General features: G+C 40.9%; 1 protein-coding gene and 1 long non-coding RNA gene across 4 annotated transcripts in view; one reads left to right on the forward strand and one right to left on the reverse strand.

Annotated features, from left to right (window-relative positions):
• LOC118964919 overlaps nucleotides 1–10394 on the forward strand; it is a 48755-nt gene extending 38361 nt beyond the window's left edge. The window contains exons 2-3 of the long non-coding RNA XR_005052193.1: nucleotides 6627–6793; nucleotides 10270–10394. This is a non-coding gene — a long non-coding RNA (uncharacterized LOC118964919). The remainder of the gene's footprint in view (nucleotides 1–6626; nucleotides 6794–10269) is intronic.
• LOC110525190 (membrane-associated guanylate kinase, WW and PDZ domain-containing protein 2) overlaps nucleotides 1–19071 on the reverse strand; it is a 245508-nt gene that overhangs the window by 112623 nt on the left and 113814 nt on the right. For all 3 annotated transcript variants that reach the window (XM_036980672.1, XM_021605194.2, XM_021605162.2), the window contains exon 4: nucleotides 15628–15852. In XM_036980672.1, the coding sequence (XP_036836567.1) occupies nucleotides 15628–15852 (225 nt within the window). The remainder of the gene's footprint in view (nucleotides 1–15627; nucleotides 15853–19071) is intronic.

Below are 19071 nucleotides of genomic sequence, written 5' to 3' on the forward strand. Positions count from 1 at the left end.
AACGCAGGAGTGGTTTCAGGACAAGTCTCTGAATGTCCTCGTACATTCATGTACGTACAGTACATGTAGGTAGAATTATTAAAGTGACTATGCATAGATAATAACAGAGGTTAGTAGCAGCAGCATACAGGGGGGAGGCTTTGCAAATAGTCTGGGTAGCCATTTGATCAGCTGTCTTATGGCTTGGGGTAGAAGCTGTTAGAAGCCTCTTGGACGTCCTCTGACACCGCCTGGTATAGAGGTCCTGGATGGCAGGAAGCTTGGCACCGGTGATGTACTGGACCGTACACACTACCCTCTGTAGTGCCTTGCAGTCAGAGGCCGAGCAGTTGCCATACCAGGCAGTGATGCAACCCGGGCACAGGAACTATGATGGTCTGCTTGAAACATGTTGGTATTACAGACTCAGACAATGAGAGGTTGAAAATGTCAGTGAAGACACTTGCCAAACTGGTCAGCGCATGCTCGGAGTACATGTCCTGGTAATCCGTCTGGTCCTGCGGCCTTGTAAATGTTGACCTGTTTAAAGGTCTTACTCACATTGGCGTTATCACACAGTCATCCGGAACAGCTGATGCTCTCACGCGTGTTTCAGTGTTACTTGCCTCGAAGCGAGCATAGAAGTTATTTAGCTTGTATATTTAGCTTGTATCTTGTAGGCTCACGTCACTGGGCAGCTCTCGACTGTGCTTCACTTTGTAGTCTGTAATAGTTTGCAACATCCGACGAGCGTCAGAGCCGGTGTAGTACGATTCGATCTTAGTCCTGTATTGACACTGCCTGTTTGATGATTTGTCGGGGGGCATAGCGGGATATCTTATAAGCTTCTAGGTTAGAGTCCCACTCGTTGAAAGCGGCAGCTCTACCCTTTAGCTCAGTGCAAATGTTACCTGTAATCCATGGCTTCTGGTTGGGATATGTACATACGGTCACTGTGGGGAAGAAGTCATCGATGCACTTATTGATGAAGCCAGTGACTGATATGGCGTACACCTCAATGCCATCGAAAGAATCCCGGAATATATTTCAGTCCGTGCTAGCAAAACTGTCCTGTAGTTTAGCATCTGCTTCATCTGACCACTTTTTTATAGACAGAGTCAGTGGTGCTTCCTGCCTACATTTTTGCTTGTAAGCAGGAATCAGGAGGATAGAATTATGGTCAGCTTTGCCAAATGAAGGGTGAGGGAGAGCTTTGTACACGTCTCTGTGTGTGGAGTAAAGGTGCACTAGAGTTTTTGTCCCTCTGGTTGCACATTTAACATGCTTATAGGAATGAGGTGAAACTGATTTAAGTTTCCCTGCATTAAAGTCCCCGGCCACCAAGTACACTGCCAGTGGATGAGCGTTTTCCTGTTTGCTAATGGTGGTATACAGCTCATTGAGTGCGGTTTTAGTGCCAGCATCGTCTGTGGTATGTAGACAGCTATGAAAAATACAATTGAAATAGTGTGGTCTACAGCTTATCATGAGATATTCTACCTCAGGCGAGCAAAACCTGGAGACTTCCCTAGATATCGTGCACCAGCTGTTGTTTAAAAATATATATAGGCCCCCGCCCCGTAGCTTACCAGAGGCTGCTTTTCTATCCTGCCGATAGAGTGTATAACCCACCAGCTGTATCTTATTAAGGTCGTCATTCAGCCATAACGCGGTGAAACATAAGATTTGGTTGGTAGAATATAGTTGGTAGAATATACGTACTTTCAGTTCGTCCCATTTATTTTCCAGCGATTGAACGTTGGCTAGCAGTACTACGGGCAAAGGCAGATTAGCCACTCATCGCCTGATCCTCACAAGGCACCCTGATCTCTTTACGTAAATCTCAGTTTCCTTCTCCAGCGAATGAAGGGGATGAGGGTCAGTTCGGGTGTTTAGAGTATATCCTCATTAAAGAAAAACTCATCATCCAATTCGAGGTGAGTAATCACTGTTCTGATGTCTAGAAACTTTTTTCGGTGATAAGAGACGGTAGCAGCAACATTTTGTACAAAAGTTACAAACAACGCAAAAAAACAAACAAAATAGCATGGTTGGTTAAGAGCCAATAAACCAACAGCCATCCCCACCCGCACCATCTCCTACGAGAGCCATCTCCTATCTCCATCTCAAGACATCAGTCAGGAAGTTAAAGCCCACAAACCTGACTCAGTTACACCAGCTCTGTCAGGAGGAATGGGCGAAAATTCACCCAACTTATTGTGTGAAGCTTGTGGAAGGCTACTTGAAACGTTTGACCCAAGTTAAACAATTTAAAGGCAATGCTACCAAATACTAATTGAGTGTATGTAAACTTCTGACCCACTGAAATAAATCATTCTCTCTACTATTATTCTGACATTTCACATTCTTAAAATAAAGTGGTGATCCTAACTGACCTAAGACAGGGAACTTTTACTGGGATTAAATGTCAGGAATTGTGAAAAACTGAGTTTAAATGTATTTGGCTAAGGTGTATGTAAACTTCTGACTTCAACTGTAGATTGAATTTGTATATTATACATCACAGCATAGTTGAAAGATATATGGTGTGTAGAAATCCGAAGAGGGTGGCCAGCAGAGATAGGTGGGATGGGCTGAGGGAAGTTGAGGGTTGGGATGAGAAATTGGAGAAAAGTGGGAGTGGAGTTGCTGGGCGGGGGAGAGAATGAGTCAAAGATAAAAGTATACAAATAAAAGTATAAAATAAAACATAACAAAAAGTCAGTTTGAATGACACAGAGGGGCAGTGTTTTTACAGCTAATGCCAGTTTGCCTGAGGCTGATGCTGTGCAGGTGTTTGTACACATGCATATAAAGTTGTGGCCAAAAGTTTTGAGAATGACACAAATATTAATTTCCACAAAGTTTTCTGCTTCAGTGTCTTTAGATATTTTTGGCAGATGTTACTATGGAATACTGAAGTATAATTACAAGCATTTCATAAGTGTCAAAGGCTTTTATTGACAATTACATGAAGTTGATGCAAAGAGTCAATATTTGCAGTGTTGACTCTTCTTTTTCAAGACCTCTGCAATCTGCCCTGGCATGCTGTCAATTAACTTCTGGGCCACATCCTGACTGTTTGCAGCCCATTCTTGCATAATCAATGCTTGGAGTTTGTCAGAATTTGCGGGGTTTTGTTTGTCCACCCGCCTCTTGAGGATTGACCACAAGTTCTCAATGGGAATAAGGTCTGGGGAGTTTCCTGGCCATGGACCTAAAATATCTATGTATTCTTCCCCGATCCACTTAGTTATCACTTTTGCCTTATGGCAAGGTGCTCCATCATGCTGGAAAAGGCATAGTTCGTCACCAAACTGTTCCTGGATGGTTGGGAGAAGTCGCTCTCGGAGGATGTGTTGGTACCAGTCTTTATTCATGGCTGTGTTCTAGGCAAAATGTGAGTGAGTGTTCTAGGCAAAATGTGAGTGAGCCGACTCCTTTGGCTGAGAAGCAACCCCACACATGAACGGTCTCAGGATGCTTTACTGTTGGCATGACACAGGACTGATGGTAGCGCTCACCTTGTCTCCTCCGGACAAGCTTTTTTCCAGATGCTCCAAACAATCAGAGAACATGACTTTACCCCAGTCCTCAGCAGTCCAATCTCTGTACCTTTTGAAGAATATCAGTCTGTCCCTGATGTTTTTCCTGGAGAGAAGTGGCTTCTTTGCTGTCTTTCCTGACACCAGGCCATCCTCCAAAAGTCTTTGCCTCACTGTGCGTGCAGATGCACTCACACCTGCCTGCTGCCATTCCTGAGCAAGCTCTGTACTGGTGGTGCCCCGATCCCGCAGCTGACTCAACTTTAGGAGACGGTCCTGGCGCTTGCTGGACTTTCATGGGCGCCCTGAAGCCTTCTTCACAACAATTGAACCACTCTCCTTGAAGTTCTTGATGATCCGATAAATGGTTGATTTAGGTGCAATCTTACTGGCAGAAATATCCTTACCTATGAAGCCCTTTTTGTGCAAAGCAATGATGACGGCATGTGTTTCCTTGCAGGTAACTATGGTTGACAGAGGAAGAACAATGATTCCAAGCACCACCCACGTTTTGAAGCTTCCAGTCTGTTATTAGAACTCAATCAACATGACAGAGTGATCTCCAGCCTTGTCCTCGTCAACACTCACACCTGTGTTAATGAGAGAATTACTGACATGATGTCAGCTGGTCCTTTTGTGGCAGGGCTGAAATGCAGTGTAAATGTTTTTTGGGGGATTCAGTTCATTTGCATGGAAAATAGGGACTTTGCAATTAATTGCAATTCATCTGATCACTCTTCATAACATTATGGAGTACATGCCATCATACAAACTGAGGCAGCAGACTTTGTGAAAATTAATATTTGTGTCATTCTCAAAACTTTTGGCCACGACTGTACACAATCACTCATTCAAATGCACACAGGTGCACATACACGAACACACACACATGTAAATAGTGCCATTCATGCACACAAACATATTCAGATGGCCTTACTGTTATGATTTTTGTTGTCCATTATATATTTTGTTTTTTTGCATTGTTGTTTTTTCATTTGTCTTTTGTTCATTTTCTTGGTTATTGGGGGGGGGGGTGGAATGATTATAATAATATTTTTTTATCTTATTTTCTCAGGGGGGGGGGGGGGGGGGGCGGCTCTTGGATGGTTGTGGGCAGCTCTTGGGGAACTGTGGGGGGATCTCGGAGGGCTGGTAGCCTAGTGGTTGGGAGCTTGGGGCGGTGGCTGTTGGATCGCTGGTTCGGGTCCCCGTTTTTGACCTTGTGGGAGATCTGTCAACATGCCCTTGAGCAGGGTGTTGACCCTGGTTGCTTCTGTGTGTCGCTCTGGATGGGAATCTGTTAGATGACTAATGTGACATAGTTGTTGAGCGGCTTCACCCAAAGTTTATTGTACAGTATGTTTTAAATATTCAATACTTTTTTCAAAATAAATAAATAAAAACGCACTGTAGGTCCCACTCACCACAGTTACTGTGACGACAGCTGCTTGTCTGTGATTCATTTTGTGTCTCTTGCAAGTCCTGTAAGTGACAATATGTAAAATACACTCAATATAAATGTTATAAATATTTTTATGAACATCATATCAACTTTGCACAGCAATACAACAACAGTGTCAGTCCTATCAAAAGAGGAGTACTCACATTTTGTGGCCCAGTGAAGTATTTTTGTGAACTCCGTCTCTCAGCCGTCCTTCTGTGTTAGTAGCATAATTAGTCTAATTCGTAACGAAAATCACTCCCTTAGCTTTAGATAGCTAGCTATCTTCACCTTTTTTGTCCCTTTAAGTAGAAACATAAGGGTGACGTAGCTAGAAATGATTTTAATTCTGCAGTCAACGAGTCACCACGGCGACAAGCGGAAAGTAGGAGAGAGACATAGCTAGCTAGGTCGAACATTTTCATTTCTAAAGTCAGGCAAACAGTCACCACGACGAGAAACTGAAAGTACAATGAGACGAAGATAGGTAAGTTAACAATAGATATGTATTCCCATGATTTCACATTAAATTCACATGAAATGGAAAGATACTCTAAGAAGACTGCTGAAGTTACACATGTCTGCATGGCTAACACGGCAGCAAATATTTCTAAGAATTGGCACAAACTAACGTTAGCTAACGTTCTGGTCTAATCATGTAAAGATAGTGAGAACTAAGTTTCACTCATTCAGCTTGGACCGGAAGTTCTCTGTTGTGCGGTGGAGTGAGGGGGACACTCAAGGGAGGTACAGCGAGGTCAAGACAGATGCTATAAGGTGATACAATGACCGCAAACTCAATGACCAGGGGAATCCTGTACTGACTATCCCACCATAATTGAGTGGAGTCGGGATGAAGCCGCCAGGAAGGTGGCCCCATTATATAGCAATGTCATTTTTGTCAGCAGTAAGTAGAAATCTTATGCTTCAGATATGCATGGTTTTAAGTTATACCGTTTGACACTGCTATTGTAGTCTGTATGTCTTTCACAGAGTGGAACAACAGAGACACCCATTTCCAGGGCAAAGCTTCCCCCAGCATTTATGAGAATATAGCTGGCTAAAGTAATAAGACAATATTTTTTTTTAAATCCAAGTTAACAAGGATATAGAATATTCCAATGGTAACAGGTTAGGTAATAACATGATGTGAACCACCACCCATGCACACATTATATTTGGTCAGGCACAAAAATAAGAGTTCCATTGCATGGGTGTTGGTCTGTAGATGGAGGTTTGTTGACATTTTTGCAACTGTTGTTCATAGAGGGTGCAGCAGGTACCCTGGCAGGTAGGAGCGATGGGCCAGTAACAGAAAGGTCGCTGGATTGATTCCCGAGCCGACTAGGTACAAATCTGTCATTCTGCCCCAGGGCAAGGCAGTTAACCCCCAACAACAACTGCTCCCCGGATGCCGATGTCGTGGCTGCAGATTAAGGCAGCCCTCAGCACCTCACTGATTCAGAGGGGTTGGGTTAAATGTGGAAAACACATTTAAGTTGAATTTATTCAGTTGTACAATTGACTAGGTTTCCCACTCCCTCATATTAGTCAATCCTCCACGCTACAGTTTTGCCAGGCATTTAGATTGGGAAAGAATTGAGCCTAACCCATGACCCTAACTCTGGTAAATGTCTTCTTCTACCTTGTATTTGTTTCAGACAACTGATTCCACACAACAAGCAAGATTAATTCACTCGCCAGTGATACCGATGTCCAACCCCAGGCTCCCAAGCAGAGCAGGAGGACATTTTTTCCAACCCAAAAATTAGGAGAAGAGTCAGACGACTCAACTGACATAGATTACCCGACCCCTTTGCAGCCAAAGGTAAGGCTCATTTACGTTGTATTACCGCTACAAAATTGTCCCTCCTGTGTTCAATGAACAGTGATTGTCAGCATTTGTCATTGACCCATATTGACCCACACAATATTAAATATTTGTAGGTAGTTTTTATTGGATTTTATGAGATATTGTACTAATTATTAAGTTGTTCTTAAAAAATAATAATAATAATTTAACTTCTAAAAGTGAGGGAAAATCCAAGATGTAGAACAGAGCAGTGGTCCACGAAGGCTGTCAACAGATGAATGACCGCAGTATTGTCGTGATCCAATGTCTTGAGCTATCTTTTTCAACCTTGTATAAGAAAAACCTTTATACCCACACATAAGGTTGCGTTCAGGGTATGTTGTTCTATGATATGATACCCAGAAATCAAAGGTGACAATGAAGACATCGGCTGAAGACATTCCTAAAACAGTATCAGTCATCAGACAGCATTAAGGTCACGAACAGAGTTGACAAATTGGAGCAGGAGATCTCCAAACTTAAACAGGAAAACTTTGAAAACTTTGAACAGAAACAGCAGAATGACACATGGAAGGAGATGGTTCTTCAATACTGAGCAATAATCTTGACTCTTATCCACTGGGCTAAACAGAGGCAAAAACCAGCGTCTGTGCCGCTTAAATGTGATTTAAAAAAAATAGTCTTCCCCCTTATTCAGTGTTGAAAGCTAACGGACACCATGACTAGTAATAATGTTTTACCCCTAGGACCCCCCACAACACCTTGTTCTTCAAAAACATTTGTTGTTTGTATGGACCCGCTTGATGTCTGTGTGATGCTATAAACCAGTCAGTCCTTTAATTTGAACATCAATGTCCACCCATATACCACTATTGTAGTAATGCTTGTGTGAGGCATGTTTGCCAGTGTCGATAAATGAGCTGAACCAGGCTGGCTGTTTCGTCTTATATTCACAGAAACTATAAGGTTTTCATATTTGCAGTAGCATGAAATATGTTATTTCACTACTAAACCTATCTTCAATCTAATCAATATGTTATACATGTAAACGTCCTCTCGCTGTCAACTGCGTTTATTTTCAGCAAACTTAACATGTGTAAATATTTGTATGAACATAACAAGATTCAACAACTGAGACATAAACTGAACAAGTTCCACAGACGTGACTAACGGAAATTGAATAATGTGTTCCTGAACAAAGAGGGGGTCAAAAAAAAGTAACCCTCAGTATCTGGTGTGGCCAGTATTAAGTACTGCAGTACATCTCCTCCTAATGGACTGGACCAAATTTGCCAGTTCTTGCTGTGAGATGTTACCCCACTCTTCCACTAAGGCACCTGCAAGTTCCCAGACATTTCTGGGGGGGGAATGGCCCTAGCCCTCAACCTCTGATCCAACAGGTCCCAGACGTGCTCAATGGGATTGAGATCCGGGCTCTTCGCTGGCCATGGCAGAACACTGACATTCCTGTCTTGCAGGAAATCACGCACAGAATGAGCAGTATCGCTGGTGGCATTGTCGTGCTGGAGGGTCATGTCAGGATGAGCCTGCAGGAAGGGTACCACATGAGGTAGGAGGATGTCTTCCCTCTAACGCACAGCATTGAGATTGCTTGCAATGACAACAAGCTCAGTCCGATGATGCTGTGACACAACGCCCCAGACCATGACGGACTCTCCACCTCCAAATCGATCCCGCTCCAGAGTACAGGCCTTGGTGTAACGCTCATTCGTTCGACGATAAACACAAATCTGACCATCACCCCTGGTGAGACAAAAATGCGACTCGTCAGTGAAGAGCACTTTTTGCCAGTCCTATCTGGTCCAGCGACGGTGGGTTTGTGCCTACAAGCCATCAGTCCAGCCTCTCTCAGCCTATTGCGGACAGTCTGATGGAGGGATTGTGCGTTCCTGGTGTAACTCGGGCAGTTGTTGTTGCCATCCTGCACCTGTCCTGCAGGTGTGATGTTCGGATGTACCAATCCTGTGCAGGTGTTGTTACACATGGTCTGCCACTGCGAGGTCGATCAGCTGTCTGTCCTGTCTCCCTGTAGCGCTGTCTTAGGCATCTCACAGTATGGACATTGCAATTTATTGCCCTGGCCACATCTGCAGTCCTCATGCCTCCTTGCAGCATGTCTAAGGCACGTTCACACAGATGAGCAGGGACCCAGGGCATCTTTCCTTTCCTTTTTCAGAGTGAGTAGAAAGGCCTCTTTTAGTGTCCTAAGTTTTCATAACTGTGGCCTTAATTGCCTACCGTGTATAAGCTGTTTGTGTCTTAATGACCGTTCCACAAGTGCATGTTCATTAACACTTCTTATGGATCAAATCCCCTTAGCGGGATCGATTTGACAACATCCGGTGACATGGCAGAGCGCCAAATTCAAAATAAATTATTAGAAACATTTAACTTTTAAGTGCAATACACCAAAATAAGATCAGATTTCAATAAGGCTTTATGGTGAAAGCAAACCATGCTATATTCTGAGGACAGCACCCCATCAAACAAACACATGACAATCATATTTCAATTCGCCAGGCGCGACACAAAACTCAGAAATAACGATATAATTCATGCCTTAACTTTGAAGAACTTCTTCTGTTGGCACTCCAATATGTCCCATAAACATCACAAATGGTCCTTTTGTTCGATTAATTCCGTCGTTATGTCCCCAAAATGTACATTTATTTGGCGCGTTTGATTCAGAAAAACACCGGTTCCAACTCGTCCAACATGACTACAAATGATCAAATAAATTACGTGTAATCTTGGTCCAAACATTTCAAACAACTTTCCTAATCCAACTTTAGGTATTTTAAAACGTAAATAATCTATACAATTTAAGACGGGATAAACTGTGTTCAATAGCGGACAAAATCAAAGTGGAGCGAGCTTCAGGTCGCGCACCCCAAACAAAAGAGTCCACTTGGCTCTACTCTCAGAAAGGAAAGGGCTACTTCTTAATTTCTCAAAGGAAAAACATCAACCAATTTCTAAAGACTGTTGACATCTAGTGGAAGCCATAGGAACTGCAAGCATATTTCTATTAAAACGGGCTTGCCATAGAAATCTAATGGAAAACAGATTGAACTCAAAAACCTTTTCCCTGGATGGATTGTGCTCAGGGTTTTTACTCACAGACATTTTTCAAACGGTTTTAGAAACTTCAGAGTGTTTTCTACCCAAATGTACTAATAACATGCATATCCTAGCTTCTGGGACTGAGTAGCGGGCAGTTTACTTTGGGCACGCTTTTCATCCGGACGTGAAAATACTTAATGAACAAGCATGGGAAACAGTGTTTATACCCTTTACAATGAAGATCTGTGAAGTTATTTGGATTTTTACGAATTATCTTTGAAAGACAGGGTCCTGAAAAAGGGACGTTTCTTTTTTTGCTGAGTTTAGATGTGCCTGTGCCTCCTCATATATGTGAGGAAACTAGGTAAAATGGCTTCTCTTGCACTACCTAGCCCTTCCCTCTACAGCCCTGCGTCTGGCTCAGTACAACCCAGCTATGCTCTCTCCAACCCTGCGTCTGGCTCTGCACAACCCAGCTCCGCCCTCTCCAGTCCTGCGTCTGCCCCTACCCCCTTATCTCCGGTTCCTGTGACTGATTCAGATCAGGTAATCAGCTTTAAAGGGCCATTCATCTATTTTCACACATTCAAACCAAAAAAATGATATTGCATATTTTATTTTATGAAAAAATAAAATACAAAAACATCCCTGTTTCCCTGTTTAAATAGGTTGAACCACCCCAGGAACAGGGGTGTTTGTTGACAAGCTGGCCTGGGCCTGTGCTATAAATGCCAATTCTGCCTCATCCTTTGTCTGGACATTGATCACGGCTGTCTATCCCGTGGAGCTGGTGAGCAACCTCCGGGGATGTCAAAGTGGAGTGGACCACACCATCAGCCGCTAGAGAAAACAAAGCTGGACGCCATCTACAGTCAATTTAAAAACCAATCAAAATGCTAACAGGAATATAGGCTTTTGTACATTTACTTACTTTCATCCTTTATTGTAAGTGTTTACTTAATTTATTTTATACCATAGGGGCTACTCTCCAGAAGTAGCCAAGCACCTTTCCAGTTAACTTCGGCTCAGCTATCAACACAAAAATGTCCAAGAATAAGGAGCGGAATGTAAGCTTAATGGACATTTTTGAATAGAAACGAGAATGGACATTATGGAAAGATCATGTAAGTCATTAAACTTAAAATTCACATTCTATTCATAATTCAATATTACTGTTCTGTTCCATAGTTCAACAGAAAGTTAAGCTAAGTTAAAGGAAGTAACCCAGGACACCCAAAAGTATACCTTCTGCTGTTTGCCTCTAATAGGATATACCGTAGAATGTTAAAATAACAGTCAGTGAAAATCTCACTTTAAAAGTTGATATTCTGTCAACTCATACCCAAATAATGTTTTTGACTCATCCTGTTCTCGTATTTGTGGGGAAAGCATAAATTGGAAGAAATGAAAATATCTATATTTTTAAACCACCTCAAACTTGTATCTCAAACAGAGGCTTGCTATTTCCTCATAGACGATGATGATGAGCTAGCCAATTAGCAGGCTACTTGCATTAATATTTTTTATGACCGGTATATGCCCTCACCATTCTGTTGTTGCGGTAAGTCACAACTTTACAACACAGAAAATCTGCCTTTTAACATTCTTAATTAACATGTTTGGGGGGGGGGGGGCTAAAACTACTTTACTCATATTGTAATCAATTATAGGTCATATTTCATACAAATCTGGAAACACTGGACCGTTACTTTGAACATGGCCTCCATACAGTAGGCCTATTTCTCAATCTAGCTGTATTTTGGAAGGCACTATATGGCACTTCAGGGAAATATTTACCAAAGGCAAATATCCTTGTTGCGTACATATTATAAAAAATTGTATAAAAGATTTCCAGCACTGTGTAGACACGGTATGAGTGATTGTTTGGCATCATTGTCAGGGAATCGTAATCTGTTCAACTTAAAAATGTTCAATTTAACAGGTTGCCTGATACGTCATCATGCTTTCTCTTATAACTGACCAGTTAAGGTTTTTTTTTATTCTTAAATTGTGTCATGCAGAATTTACACATGGATAAATAAATAGTATTATAAACTTTTTATAAAATGCAATGTGTTTTCTAACTGTGGAAAGTCATACCTGAAATAAAACATTATATAAAAATGTGTATAGAATTTTGTATATAATGTATATACAACTTAGACACGAAACTCAAAAGTAACAATTACATTTTATAAAAATATATATAACAAATATACAGTACCTGTCAAAAGTTTGGACACCTACTCAATCCAGGGTTTTTCTTTATGTTTACTATTTTCTACATTGTAAAATAATAGTGAAGACATCAAAACTATGAAATAACATATAAGGAACATTGTACTAACCAAAACAGTGTTAAACAAATCTAAATATATTTTATATGAGGTTCTTTGAAGTAGCCACCACTTTCCTTGATGACAGCTTTGCACACTCTTGACATTCTCTCAACCAGCTTCATGCAATGCAATTCAATTAACAGGTGTGCCTTGTTAAACCTTAATATGTGGAATTTCATTACTTCTTAATGCGTTTGAGCCAATTAGTTGTGTGGTGACAAGGTATTGGTGGTTTACAAAAGATAGCCCTATTTGTTAAAAGACCAAGTCCATATTATGGCAAGAACAGCTCAGATGTTGAGACGATGTTGTTTCTGCGGGTACTATTTAATGAAGCTACCAGTTGAGGACTTGTGATGAGTCTGTTTCTCAAACTAGACATTCTAATGTCTAGTTTAAATAGGGCTATCTTTTGTCCTCTTGCTCAGTTGTACACAGGGGCCTCCCGGGGCGGCAGGGTACCCTAGTGGTTAGAGCGTTGGACTAGTAACCGGAAGGTTGCAAGTTCAGATCCCCGAGCTGACAAGGTACAAATCTGTCGTTCTGCCCCTGAACAGGCAGTTAACCCACTGTTCCTAGGCAGTAATTGAAAATAAGAATTTGTTCTTAACTGACTTGCCTAGTTAAATAAAGGTAAAAAAATGAACAGGGGCTTCCCACTCCTCTTCTGGTTAGAGCCAGTTTGCACTGTTCTGTGAAGGGAGCGTTGTATGAGATCTTCAGTTTCTTGGTAATATCTCACACTTCCGGCTTCAAGTTTCAGAAGAAAGTTGTTTGCTTGGCCATTTTGAGCCTGTAATCGAACCCACAAATGCTGATGCTCCAGATACTCAACTAGTCTAAAGGACCAGATTGCTTCTTTGTATTCTTTGTATTGCTTCTTTAATCAGAACAACAGTTTTCAGTTGTGATAACATAATTGCAAAAGGGTTTTCTATTGACAATTAGCATTTTAAAATGATAAACTTGGACTGCTAACACAATGTGCCATTGAACACAGGAGTGATGGTTGCTGACAATGGGCCTCTGTACGCTTATGTAGACATGCCATTAAAAATCTGCCGTATCCTTGTACAATAGTCATTTACAACATTAACGATGTCTACACTGTATTTCTGATCAATTTTATGTTATTTTAATGGACAAAAAATGTGCTTTTCTATCAAGAACAAGGACTTTTCTAAGTGACCCCAAACATTTGAATAGTAGTGTATATATAGTTGTATATACACAGTTGAAGTCGGAAGTTTACATACACCTTAGCCAAATACATTTAAACTCAGTTTTTCACAATTCCTGACATTTAATCCTAGTAAAAACTCCCTGTTTTAGGTCAGTTAGTATCACCACTTTATTTTAAGAATGTGAAATGTCAGAATAATAGTAGAGAGAATTATTTTTTCAGCTTTTATTTCTTTCATCACATTAATAGTGGGTCAGAAGTTTACATACACTCAATTAGTATTCGGTAGCATTGCCTTTAAATTGTTTAACTTGAGTCAAACATTTTGGGTAGCCTTCCACAAGCTTTCCACAATAAGCTGGGTGAATTTTGCCCCATTCCGCCTGACAGAGCGGGTGTAACGGAGTCAGGTTTGTAGGCCTCCTTGCTCGCACACGCTTTTTCCGTTCTGCCCACAAATGTTCGATAGGATTGAGGTCAGGGCTTTGTGATGGCCACTCCAATACCTTGACTTTGTTGTCCTTAAGCCATTTTGCCACAACTTGGAAGTATGCTTGGGTCATTGTCCATTTGGAAGACCCATTTGTGACCAAGCTTTAACTGATGTATTGAGATGTTGCTTCAACATATCCACATCATTTTCCTGCCTCATGATGCCATCTATTTGTGAAGTGCACCAGTCCCTCCTGCAGCAAAGCACCCCCACAACATGATGCTGCAACCCTTGTGCTTCACGGTTGGGATGGTGTTCTTCGACTTGCAAGCGTCCTCCCCTCCAAACATAACGATGGTCATTATTGCCAAACAGTTCTATTTTTGTTTCATCAGACCAGAGGACATTTCTCCTAAAAGTACGATCTTTGTCCCTATGTGCAGTTGCAAACCATAGTCTGGCTTTTTTATGGCGGTTTTGGAGCTGTGGCTTTTCCATGCTGAACGGCCTTTCAGGATATGTCGATATAGGACTCGTTCCACTGTGGATATAGATACTTTTGTACCTGTTTCCTCCAGCATCTTCACAAGGTCCTTTGCTGTTGTTCTGGGATAAATTTGCACTCTTCGCACCAAAGTACATTAATCTCTAAGAGACAGAACGCATCTCCTTCCTGAGCGGTTTGACGGCTGCGTGGTCCCATGGGGTTTATACTTGCGTACTATTGTTTGTACAGATGATCGTGGTACCTTCAGGTGTCTGTAAATTTCTCCCAATTGGCTCAAATGATTACATAATTTTCTGGAATTTCCCAAGCTGTTTAAAGGCATAGTCAACTTAGTATATGTAATCTTCTGACCCACTGGAATTGTGATACAGTGAATTATAAGTGAAATAATTGGTCTGTAAATTACTTGTGTCATGCACAAAGTAGATGTCCTAACCGACTTGCCAAAACTATAGTTTGTTAACAAGACATTTGTGGAGCGGTTGAAAAACAAGTTTTAATGACTCCAACCTAAGTGTATGTAAACTTCTGCCTTCAACTGTATAAATATACTGTATATATATATTATATATATATATATATATATATATTTGTGTGTGAATAAAGCATCTGAATACTTATGTAAAACCTGTTTTTGCTTTGTCATTATGGGGTATTGTGTGTAGATTGATGAGGGAAAACGACATTTTAATTAATTTTTTAATAAGACTAACGTAACAAAATTGGAAAAAGTCAAGGTGTCTGAAAACTTTCCGAATGCAGTTACAGTGCCTTGCGAAAGTATTCGGCCCCCTTGAACTTTGCGACCTTTTGCCACATTTCAGGCTTCAAACATAAAGATATAAAACTGTATTTTTTTGTGAAGAATCAACAACAAGTGGGACACAATCATGAAGTGGAACGACATTTATTGGATATTTCAAACTTTTTTAACAAATCAAAAACTGAAAAATACAGTTTTATATCTTTATGTTTGAAGCCTGAAATGTGGCAAAAGGTCGCAAAATTCAAGGGGGCCAAATACTTTCGCAAGGCACTGTAAAATATACAAATACACCAATGACATATAAAGCCAAAAATGCTAAATCTTACCTTGTGACTTTTTAGATTACTTATTAGATGTTTGTAAAAATACTTTCTGCCATACAAGATTATTAATTGATTTATTATTTTATTATTATATTTAATTATTTTCATATAGGTATTTTACTGACACTGTATGTTTGTGTGTTTAGTGAAATTAAGAATAGGACTAGAGTCTAGGGGCCATTTTTGTACAGAGCTCAGTTAAACGTTCCTCACCTGGCGTGATGGCCACGCCATTCTCGTTGACCACGGGAGGGCTGCAGTCCTCCTCCTCAGGCAGCTCCAGGCTGGCTCGCTGCTCCATGTTGCTAACCGACTGGTTCCTCTTCCTCTTACCCTGGGCGCTGGGCCAGGCTCCGGGCAGCAGCGCCTCACTCACATTCAAGGGAGGGGCCGCCGGACTGGGCTCGGCTGGGGGCTTGGGAGTACCGTACAAGTTCTCTGGAGAAAGAAAAACAAACGCACATTGAGGTAGCGAGTGGAACTCAAAACACAAAAATAGAGGTTGCCGCAGACTATTGCTCCACCGATCCAATACATTTATTAATCGACAGGGCACATCAAAATCAAATCAAATCACTTTTTATTTGTCACAAGCGCCGATATGCTTAGTTACAAGCCTTTAACCAACAATGCAGTTCAAGAAATAGAGTAAATAAAATATTTACTAAATTAACTTAAGTTAAAAAAATCCAATCAATCAAAAAGTAACAAGAAATATACATAAAAATAATGAGGCTATATACAGGGGGTACCGGTACAAAGTCAATGTACGGGGGTACAGATTAATCGAGGTAATTTGCAAAGTGAATATACATAGATAATAATCCGAGAGGGGGGAGGGGTGATTACTGGCCATTTGATTAGTTTAGTTGTTCAGCAGTCTTATGGCTTCGGGGTAGAAGCTGTTAAGGAGCCTTTTTGGACCTAGACTTTGGTGACTGGAGTCTTTGACAATTTTTGGGCCTTCCTCTGACACTGGTTAGTATATAGGTCCTGGATGAGAGAGATAGAGAGAGCGTGGGGTAACTGTGTGCCACACAACAGGGCTCTGTTCAGAGTTTAAAGCTGAGGGTGATGGAGAGAACTCAAGTAAGGAGATGAGAGATTCAGCATGGACAAGCACAGCTACCTTTGACTGACATGCAACAGTAAATGTATGGCTGAGTTCTGTATGTTTTGACAAGGTAGATTTTTTTTTACTCATGATATTTAACTTTTGAAGCACAATAAGGCATTGCTATGGTGATGTTTATTTTATCTGTACATGAAATCTTCCTCTGTCAGGGGAAATACATTTATGATTAAATATTGAGAGCGAGCCAGAGACGTCTTATGTCATTATCTCTTCAATATGAGAGAGAGAGAAAGAGAATGAGCAAGAGAAGGAGAAAAATAGCAGAATAAAGAAGTGGGAAGAGGGACAGAGATCAGAGAGAGGAAGAGAGAGAGACAGATTAAACACAGCCGTAGCAGTTGCATTTGATTCATTTTATCCAAGCAGGAAAAGCCTTTAATTGCAGGCTGTGAGAAAGCCTTCTGTCTCCCTCCACACACACACACACGCACGCACACGCACACACGCACACGCACACGCGCACACATGGACCTGCAAACACATACACTCACTCACACACACCCTGAGTGTGGGATAAAGCTTCATACTGTACATCCCTTCACATATCTCTCTAACCTGTCTGTATATGTATAAGCAGTGTAGTGGTGGAGCATCCTACATATTCCTTCCACGTAACAGATCTTCAAATGTGACAGATGTCACACTGCTTGGTTAACAGTGTCACTTCCTCCCTAATAAGCAGCTCTTAACCTGATTTGAACTTGGTCTGGTGCGGTGACCGTAATACCTCACACTGGCAGTCATGAGTCATAACTGCAGTCAAATTCCACGTGACCATTGAATCACGGTACACTCCTCTTATGCACTCTGGACATGTGTTGGTAGTCCCCAATTTTATAACGACCATCAGGTCGCTAATTGCCTGGTACTCAGCGCTCTATTGTCCCTCTAACCACTCTGACATCAATGCAAATGCCTTTGTAAATCACATCAAAAACTTGTTATCAAAACAGTATCATGCTTTTTAAGCTCACCTTGATGATTGATCAATTTGAAGAAAGAAGTTCCACCACTGAGTGGAAAACATGGTCATTGTTGATGTTGTTTCAAAGCCAAACACAAGGAAATGGACAGTGCTTTCTAAGGTGATGATTAATTCAAAACACCCATACCATATTCAAACTTATGCATAGGTTTATGTATGAGCCCAAGCCCATTAAAAAAGTAATTAAAATAATGATTGCGCCATTATACAATACATAGCCTAATAGCCTACCACTCAGGCCTATTGTACATGGCACATTTTTTTATATTTTTAATAATTGGTCTAGCCTATACTCCAAAAGTAAATACATTCTAGTAATCGCCTTTGAGGGTGGACTGTATTGTTATGCATACTGGATGGACTGTTACTTTAAGCTCCAAACTGTTATCCATGAGTCTGGGAGAGAACATATAGGCCTTGGCAAAGCTGTTTGTTCATTGATTGTGCAGGGTGGCTTACAGAGTTAGCCTACAATTACAGTGAATTTGTATTGGATTTAGTAATAGAGCATTTTATATATTTTCATAATAAATAGGCTGACACATTACCTTTAGAAGCAGAATATCGCACCACCATGCGTTTCCATCTCCTCTCGCTCCTTCATTCCTTTCTCAAGGGCACAGAGAGAGCATGGTGTTCTTATAAGCCAGACATTTCTATATGCATTCCCGTGTGATTGCGGAGTTTTGATGGTTGCCAATAAAAAGAGGAGGATCCCAGTTGCTACTATATTTATTTCTCAGCTGCTAATATTAAACAAATCCTCTACTTTAAAAACAGAATAGCCTACTCGGCATGATCGAAAAACGAACTGCGGAAAGCAGCCTCCATTCGCTATTTGTCTTTTTTCCGCCTGCCCCTTTCATATTGGGTCATTCTAGATCAAATCTAATTGAACATGTAAGTAAAGACAAGATTCAATTGAGAATAGCTTGATGGGTGAAAATATGATAATTTGATGAAAGAACAGCGTGAGGAGCCTGAGGCAAGGAACAGGCACAGTTTTTTTGAGACTTTCTCAAATCATCAATAGCCTGTAGTCGCATCATGCAGCCCATATATTTTTGATTTCTAAGACATTTTCAGGGTTTGTATCAACACAACCAAAATTGCCAAATAAATCTCAATCTAGCATAGAGAACCTGTTTTAAATTATAACTTTTACGCTCAAAATAGCCACTTCGTAGGCACACCCGCTCCGGAATGGGAAAATATCCTTTCTATTTCAATAAGCTAAGTTCAATTATATTCTTCTTACGTATACCATGTAACTCAAATAATGGCATGGGACTTATAAGCATATCTTGTCTGCTAAATGTACCAGTCTACAGCCTATGGCATGGTGCATAGGCCTGATAACATATTCTGTTCTTCTGAAATACATTTTCCTCATATCATCATGTTTCTTTAGACCTGCTAAAAATAAATTACGGATTTATTGTGATGGTGTATATTAAATTGATTACATTTTTTACAATTATGTAGATGCTCCAAATGAGCACATCAGCTGCTTGTATGTATGGAGGTATTGATATGC

Source organism: Oncorhynchus mykiss, chromosome 1, assembly GCF_013265735.2.
Source record: "Oncorhynchus mykiss isolate Arlee chromosome 1, USDA_OmykA_1.1, whole genome shotgun sequence".
NCBI classification, from domain to species: Eukaryota; Metazoa; Chordata; class Actinopteri; order Salmoniformes; family Salmonidae; genus Oncorhynchus; species Oncorhynchus mykiss.